The 9,299-nt window shown below is 36.6% G+C and overlaps 1 protein-coding gene across 1 annotated transcript in view; it reads right to left on the reverse strand.

The window, feature by feature from the left end:
• Positions 1–9,299, reverse strand: part of WARS2 (tryptophanyl tRNA synthetase 2, mitochondrial) — a 65,913-nt gene that overhangs the window by 15,078 nt on the left and 41,536 nt on the right. Inside the window, exons 3-4 of the mRNA XM_008569920.1 lie at positions 6,974–7,054; positions 3,549–3,634 (exon numbers count right to left, since the gene is read on the reverse strand). Of these exons, the coding sequence (XP_008568142.1) occupies positions 3,549–3,634; positions 6,974–7,054 (167 nt within the window). The remainder of the gene's footprint in view (positions 1–3,548; positions 3,635–6,973; positions 7,055–9,299) is intronic.

Raw genomic sequence — 9,299 nt, forward strand, 5'->3', positions numbered from 1 at the left:
CAATGGAATACTACTCAGCTATAAAACAGAATGAAATACTGCCATTTGCAACGACATGTATGGATCTAGAGAGAATCATATTAAGTGAAACAAGTCAGGCACAGAAAGAGAAATATCACATATTCTCACTTATTTGTGGGAGCTAAAAATAAATTAAAAAATACACAAAAACCAGCGGGGGGGGGAGAAGACACAACAATTACAATTCCTTGAAGTTGATATGACAAGTGAACAGAAAGGACATTGTTGGGAGGGAGGGGAGAGAGGGAGGAGGGAGGGAGGTTTCAGTAATGGGCCACAATAATCAACCACATTGTATATTGACAAAATAAAAATAAAAAATAAAAAACCTATAATAGGTTGGGGAAAAAAAAAAAAAAAAAAGAAAGAAGGTTTGGCCAGCAGCTTCCAGGATTTCCTAAAAATCCAGAACAGACTGGCCCCACACAGAATGGATGTAGTTCAAGAACTGGAAGTCTCCAAAGCAGTTTTAGAAACTAAACTCTTAAGACAGCTCTCAAAAAGCTTATTTTTACTGGTCCTCAATGGCAGTAGTCTGATCCTCAGATATTCTGATGTCTTATCTCTTCTCTGACTCTACCAGACTGAAGTTTCTGACCAGTCATTTTACTCTCTATACTCTGTTTCTCTGTTTCGTTTGGTTTCTTGAGGCCTCTGTTTCCTCTTTTTCCCATATCATTTCAGCTTTTGCTTTCACTTTCTTCTTATCCTCTTCCCATATTTCTCTGTTCAAATTCTTAAGATAATTTGATTAGCCCAGGTAATCACTTTCTCACCTCTATTTGAGTAGACTTAGGGGTCCCCCTCTGAATCTTCATTTCTTTAACTGTAAAATGGAGATAATACCACCTACCTACCTTACACAGATATTGTGAGAATGTGAATAATGTGTATGTAGCAGCTAGAATGATGCCTGACCAATAATGTCTAACACATGTTAATTTCTTCCCTCCCTTTCCCTCAAGGTCATGCACAGTACCTTTTTCTGGATCAGTGGTATCACAGGTACTTAACAGGCATTTGCTGTATACTAATAAAAATTATATATGTATGTGACTGTAGATAGACATGTATATATGGAGAGACAGAGACACAGACATAGGTCTATGCACACACACATATGCAGAGAAAAGAAAAGAGAGTAAAAGAGAAAAATATATATTTATTTAACATATAGCCAGATATTTGAAATTAGGTATTCAGAGAAATAATGTAGAAGCAAAATAAAAATTATGAATACTTGCTGTTTTTGAGTATATACTAGGTGATATCAATTCATACATAATTTGTTTAATAACCCTCTGAGCTATCTACCCTTAATCCACTTTATAGATGAAAGAAACTGTAGTATTTTATCATTCTTCCACTTGTATTTTGGGCAATTGATAAAAATACATTTGTCAAGGGTGTTTGCATGTTAGCTCAGCTGATTAGAGTGCCGTGTTATAACACCAAGGTCAAGGGTTACATTGCCCATATAGGCCAACCACCAAATACAAAACAAAAGGAAAACAAACAAAAAATATATTCATCATCACTTTAGTATATATGACCTTGTATTGTTTTGGTTGTTCCATGTGATAATTCTGCCTCCTAACATAACTGTTGGTTCCTTAAGGAAGGTCACCACTAGCCTCATGAGACCTGTAATCATGCTCGGATGCCCCACTGTCCATTGACTGGCTGCACAACTTTGGGCAAGTTGCTTAACCTCACCAGAGTAAAGCAAGAGAATTGAAGAGGTGGCTCCTTCCCACTTTGTGCTCCATGGTATCATAAAGATGGCATTCATTCTCATTAAAGTTTGCTCTCTTTCACAGCCCTGAGCTCAGAGGACTCTCCCATTACAGTTCTTGAACAGTTAAGGAAATCTACCATGCTTGTGTGTTTTCCGATTCTGGTGCTGAAGTCTCAGCCTTTGGTTCTAAAATGAAGTAGGTCTTGAAAAAAAAATTAGAAATGAGGTTGTAAATATCAAAGTCATAATCATCATCAATCATAGCCAAGTAATAGCTCCCATCCACAGCACTGCCTGACCCATATTTCATTTTAATCCTCTAATAATCCTGTACAGGATAATTATTCCCATTTTACAAGTGAGAAAATCAAGATTCTTCATAGAACCTTTTAAAGTAAATATCCTACTTCATTAGGAAATACGTTATGAGACTTTCATTTGCTACACCTTGGATAAAGGTGCTCTAGATTTCCCAAGACCAAAAGACACTTATAAGAAATAATAAATATTATCAAGAGTCCGACATTCAAGTTAATACAACAGACAGACACATAATTCTTACGTATATGTTTTAATCAGAATAAAAGGTAGGCTGAATGTACTCACGGACATTCCCTGCGTGTAGAGCTAAGCAGCTACTCTTCTGGCTGTTTCCACCAGAGTTGCACAAAGGCCTTAGGGTTATGCCATGAGGTACGGATACTGTCATTTCCATGCTACTTCAGATTTACAAGCAAAGAATTCTAGTTCTCCAAGGGAAGAATCTTGGCTTTAGGGGAAAGGGGTGAAAAAACATTTGTGGAGTTTCTTTTTCCCCAGAAGCTTTCACAGTAGCAAGGCTAAAGCTCTAAGTGCATGCTGATTGGGAGGCTTTTTCTCTAGAAGGCCAAAAAGGGAGGCCCATACAGAGATAGCAGGGAAGAACTGAGAGAAGGATGAGACCAGATGCCCCAGCCAGCAGTACAGAGTACATGGCTTGGCATCCTCTGTCATATATTTCTAAGGCCTTTAAGTGGCAGCAATAGCTGACTGAATGGATTATGGGTCCAGGAAAAGTGAGGGTACCTTTCATTATGTTAGAAAATTTACTGTAGGTCTAATATGTAGCCACTAGCCACAGATAGCTATTTAAATTAAAATCAATTAAAAATTTAAAAATTTAAAATTCAGTTCCTCTGTCACACTAGCAACATTTCAAGTGCTCAGTAGCCACATGTGGCTAGTGACTATAGTACTAGAAAGCACTGATATAGAATATTTCCATAGTCACAGCAAGGTCTATTGGAGAGCATTGCTTTAGAGTGTAGATTATATAAAAAATCAACATTTCAAACTCTTGAAGTTTAATTATTACCAGGGAAATATATATGGCATAATGGTTAAGAGCAATGACTTGGCACCCAAACTTCCTAGACTCAAATTCTGGCCCCACGCCTTGCTAGCTACATGACTTTCAGCATGCTACTAAGTACTCTGGGCCTCAGTTTCCTCATCTATAAAATGGAGATGATAATGTGCACATTTTATAAGGTTATTGTGAGAATTAATGAATGTAAAGCACTTATAATGGTTTCCAACACATAGTAAGTGCTATTTAAGTGTTAACTCATTATTAGTTTCTTATTGAAATATACTTCTGTAGTTTAGTACTAGGGAATAGATATAAACTGATTCACAGGTATGATCCTTTCTGTGCCCCCATCCCCATGAACCAAGTCTTGTAGGATAGGTTAAAATACTCTCCTGTCATCATGATATGTGTAAGACCAGGGAGGGACTCTCTCCTTACTTGTACAACAGAACGTCGGCTGCCTGGAGCACTGGGTATGTGAGCAGGCCTGCGGTCCCTTCGTGGTTCTGCTTAGCAGTCTTTGCCTGTGGGGGGTGAAAAGACAGCAGAGGAAAAAATCTGACTTGAACCTAATTATATTGCTAAATTAAGAAATTTTTAAAGCAACCAATGTGTGATCTGAAGCCACCTGTAATAACATATCTCAGTTCCTTTTAACAACTCCAGCCATCTTTGGGCCAGCTTGTCCTTATGCTCCAAGGTTAGGCAGGAACACAGTGAATCTGTTCCACCATGGCCCCTTTAAAGGATCCTGCACTGCCACTATTTCTCACTAATTTTATTAAAGTAATGACATAGGGGTTTTCTAGTTTCCAAATCAGATAAACTACAGATCTCACAGACAAGATCAGAAATTATCATGAAATTAAATTTCTGCAAATTAACATGAATTAACATCAAAAGCCTTATTGTTTATCTGTGGAAACATCCCAGAAAGCCTCACACCATGCTACTGAAAACACTGGAATGTTCCCTTAAAATCACATTTATAAAAACAAAATACAAAAATCATGGCATTTAAAAAATGAAACTAAGTAAGATAAATTTTAATCTAACCGATCCTAATTATCTGTCTTGAGCTTTAGGTGATTAAGAATGCTCGAGCAGTGAGGGTAAAGTGACTACAATGAACAGTACAAGTTGTACAGACAAAAACGCTTCCTTCATGGAAAAGTTGATGGAAACACTAGCAGTGAAATTAGAAACATTTAATAATTGGTGAGTGATGTGTGCTGATTATAAACTACTAGTGTGTAACCACTAAACATGAGCTCTAGTGATACTAATTCCCTTGCTGCAGTTGAACGCTACGGTGAAATTAGAAACATTTAATAATTGGTGAGTGATGTGTGCTGATTATAAACTACTAGTGTGCAACCACTAAACATGAGCTCTAGTGATACTAATTCCCTTGCTGCAGTTGAACGCTACGGACACGTAATTTGATTCTCTGAGTACAGCTACTTATTAAAAGGCAATAAATATTACGTATAGTTCTAAGGCCTACATGTATCATCTCTTATGATAAGTGGATATTTTGGTGGGTAGGTAAATCTTATTCGTTTACTTAATGCAAACCATTTCCCTCAAGTCCAATTATTTCTTAATAAACTGAATGACTTAATTTATAAACTTGTATGATTCCAAAGACCAAGCTCATGAGCTCACAACTCAGGCTTCCCTCACCAAAGTGCAGACACATGCTTTGAAACTGGGTCTGAAAAAGCAATAGCTTCTCTCTTTGACCATCTTAATTTCAATGTTCCATAATCTGTTCAAACTTACAACTTAACTTTTCTGGTTATATCTCATGTAGTTTCTGGCTTACCGCAACCAATGCTATAGGCCATTCAAAGGAAATTTGAAAGTTTGAACATACAATTTCTTCAGTACATCCCCACATTACAATGTCCATGAGAAAGGCTAGTTTGCAACTATCATTGGGTAAAGATAATGAAAGTTTAATTTGGAAAAGAGGAAATGGGAAAAGAACCCAATTTTTAAAAATTCCTACCACATTAGATTTGCAGTCTTTATATTAGCATTCTAGACCTTGAAATTAGAAGGGAAGAAGGCATATGCAGAAAACATTAATATTTATTGAGTGCCTATTATGTGCTCCAGATGCCTTTATGTGTGTTACTCATTAATCTTCCAAATAACCCTGATCCCACCCCTCTACAACACTGTTCCACCACTTACTGTCCCAATCAAAACCAAGCTAGGTGCTCTTATCAGATCTTCCCATAGCACTGGAATCCTGCCCTCAATATTTTCTTATTACTTGCTTAATTGTCTCTTCCCAAATAGACTGCAAGCCTCAAGAATGGTGCGATTCCCAATGTATGCTCATATACACTGATTGCTGTATATCCAGCATCTAGAGTGACATAAGACTCACAGAGGGTATCACTAGTACTTGCTAGTGAAAGAATGACCACAGAAAGCAGTAGCATGCCCTAGGATAGGGCTGGAATTTGAAATCCATGTTTTTTCCACAATAAGAAATTATGGCCGAGTGGAAAGTCTCCTCCAGAATATTGATGCATTCACTAGTAATGTGTTATCATGAGATCCTTACATGCTATTTTAAAGTGGGAACAGTTCTTATTAAATTAGTATTCAGTTCCCATAAAAAAGGATCAACATTAACTTAGTGGGGGAGTATTATGATAAAATGGGAAAGTCTTGCCTAAAACCAAAATATAATACAGAACATTAAAAAATTTTGTTTCTAACTCCTGGCTGATAATGGATCAGCAGCATTACCAATAGTGACTTATTTATTTAGTGTCTTAGCTTGTTCCAGCTGTTATAACAAAGTACCATACACTGGGTGGCTTATAAACAATAGAAATTTATTTCTCACAGTCTGGAACCTGAGAAGTCCAAGGCAAAGTCAGTGTCTGGTGAGGCCCCGCTTCCTGGTCCACTGAAGGCACCTTCTAGCTGTGTCCTCACATGATGGAAGTAGCAAGGGGTCTCTCTCAGGCCTCTTTCATAAGGGTACTAATTTCATTCAGGAGGCCTCTACCTTCATGATGTAAGTACCTCCCAAAGGCCCCACAACCTAATATCATCGCTTAGAAAGTTAGGTTTTAATATATAAATTTTGGGGGAACACAAACATTCAGACCATAGCATTTAGGTACTGTCACTTCAAAGCTCTTTTTGTTCCTTCCCACAACATATGCGAAGGCTTTAAAGACCAGCTTTTGAGGAAAGGGATGGCTCTGAATCTATGCTTGAAAGAAGCTTGAAACTGAAATTAGTGTTGACATAGTTGGGGGCTACTACCCTCAGGTTATCCAATTGCAAAAATAAATGAAAGTAAAGTACTACAAATTATCCAATTTATCTTTCTCAGTTGAACTTCTTAGAAAAAGTATAGCCTTAATTCTTCTGTGGGTTTGAACTGTTGCCTGGACTCACTTTGTTTAAATGTTAAATAAAATATGTTGTCTCTTCTCCCCACAATGAAAACATTCTTTCCCTACTGCCAGTTAATTCCAGTGGGGATGGGAGGCAACTTCAAGGTCCAGTAATCCAGAAATTGTAATTATTTTTTTGTTATAATGTTGTAGGTTCAAGGTCATTACCAAGTCTATCCAAAGGTAACTGATTCAACCATACATAGTTAAAACAAACAAACAATAGAATTTATAAGTCGGAAAAAATCTTAGAGAACTGTTTTACTTCCCATTTAATATCCTGAAGCAGAAAGGTTAAAGATGCTGTTCCAGCCATTAGTGAGTAGCAGACCAGGGAGGAGAGTAAATTCAGGATTCCCAGAACCTAACAAAAATTAACAGAAAAGGAAAAATAGCTTCCTTTCTGTTTACTATCCGATCACTGGCATTTACCTTCCACTGGTGTAAATGTTGTAATCGAGGTAGTCTGACCATACAGGCAAGGATCCAACTTAATTGCGTGTGTTCAGACACCTAAAGAAATAACACAGAATGTTAACAAAAGTGACCAATGTTTTCTTGCATATAAAAAAAAATAAACAGACAATGCGTATTACCTTAAATGGCTGAAAATACCCCAAATCATGGTTATTAAAAGAAGAACAGGTCAAGGGGCTTAGTTCTGATTCATAATGCTTAGAATCTTAGGTGAAGAAGAAATCATAAAAGCCAACTGATAACATTTACATTTCTAGTCTAGTGTTGAAATTCTCTCCACAACTTTCCTAGCAAGTGGGTTACCAGACTCTGCTTCATCATCTTCAGTGAGAGGGTTTCATATGTCCTGAGGACCTATTCCATCTTTAAAAACCCAAGCTTATTAAGAAGACACACACACATACACACACACACACACACACAAATATTCACATGCACTTGTTCCCAGTCCTCTCTAAACAATTCCTAAATGTATGAAAGCAGCTGTAATACCTATGTAAATGGTAGAGAAAGGTACTAGACTTAAAATTAAAGGCTGAATTTTTTAGATCTAGAGTGATTTCAAACTTAGGAATCACTAAGGGTATTTTTATGGCTTCTTTTTCTTTTTTTGGCAGCTAGCCAGTACAGGGATCCAAATCCTTGACCCTGGTGTTGTTAACACCACACCCTAATTAATTGAGCTAACTGGCCAGCCCCCTATTTAGTTACTAGTTCCTTCTCTTCCTTCTCCTCCTCCTTTCTTTTCTATCACGTGTGTAAGACATTTGTTTTGTAAGGAAGGATAGAGATGAGATAACTCATAGGGATTAGAGAGTAAAAATTTTGTTTTGTTTTTTACAGTGGGATAGATCTTTTGTCTATGTATTGAGTAGGAGAAGAGCCATTGAAGATATAAGAAAGGGGATAATTCAAAGAACAATATTCCCGAAGGGGGAAAAGAATGGTACCTTCTGTGCACTGACTGAATTGTGTCCTCAAAAGTTCATACATTAGAAGCTTAATTTTGACTATAACTGTTGAGAGTAGGAAATCCTATTACTGTAATTGAAAGTGGGGCCTTGGAGAGGTGATTAGATTGTAGGACCATACTGTAGTGAATGGATTAATAATGGTGGTCAGGGGCATGGTTCTGAGGGCTTTACAAGGACAGAACATGACAGCCTCTCTCTCTGTTCTGACATTTTCTGCCATGGGAAACCCTTGCATTGCTGTAAAGCCACCACCAAGAAGATCCTCACCAGAGGTGTTGCCTGGACTTTGGACTTCCCAGCCTCTGAAACTGTAAGCAAAGAATTTTGTTTTCTTACAAATTATCAAGTTTCATGTATTTTGTTATAAGCAACAGAAATGAACTAATACAGTACCCAACACAGGTAAAAATATGGACGACTGAAACATCTTCCACTGAAACAGGAGAGGAGAAAAGTACAGATGAGGATATATCTTGTAAGCTAGGAGTGGAGAAAGGAAAGTTTTAGAGGAATTCACATCTAATGACCTCTGTTATCTCTGAAAAGAGAACACAGAGGATTAGAAACAAATGGGCAAGAAATATAATCAGCAGAATTTCTGGGTTTGATAGAAAGAAACAAAAGATCTTCTGGAATGGAGTTAAATAAGGCTTGATGTTTTNCAGAATTTCTGGGTTTGATAGAAAGAAACAAAAGATCTTCTGGAATGGAGTTAAATAAGGCTTGATGTTTTGTAGACATTTTTATAAATGAAAGAGGAAAAATGAAGCATAAAAAATACTCTTAGGGAAACACTGACATTCTTCACAGTAGACTAAAATGTTCTACCTAAATAATAGTAAGTATTTTTTAAATTTGCAGAAAAAATTAAATCAGTTGACTTCATTTTAAATTGCCTTTAGTCAGGATTTTTAACAGGATCCCAGAAGTGCTAAACATAAATCAAAAAAACCTTGATAAATTAATCTACTTTAAAATTAAGAAATCTTTATCAAACATCACCACTTAAAGAACGAAAAGGTAAGCCATAGAATGGAAGAAAATATTTGTAATACCTATACAGAATATATTGGTATACAGAATATGTAAAGGACTCTTACAAATTTGTAACAAAAAAAGCAGATGAAAATTAGCCAAAAATATAAATAACGAATTCATACAAAGATATCCAGATGACAAGTTAATATATCAGAATATACTCAACATCATTAATAATCAGAGAAATGCAAATTACATGAATTAAATGCAATAAAGCCACAATACAGTACCACTACATATTCATCAAAATGACTAAAGTGAAAAATCTG

The sequence above is a fragment of the Galeopterus variegatus genome, unplaced genomic scaffold (assembly GCF_000696425.1).
Source record: "Galeopterus variegatus unplaced genomic scaffold, G_variegatus-3.0.2 Scaffold544, whole genome shotgun sequence".
In the NCBI taxonomy this organism is placed as follows: Eukaryota; Metazoa; Chordata; class Mammalia; order Dermoptera; family Cynocephalidae; genus Galeopterus; species Galeopterus variegatus.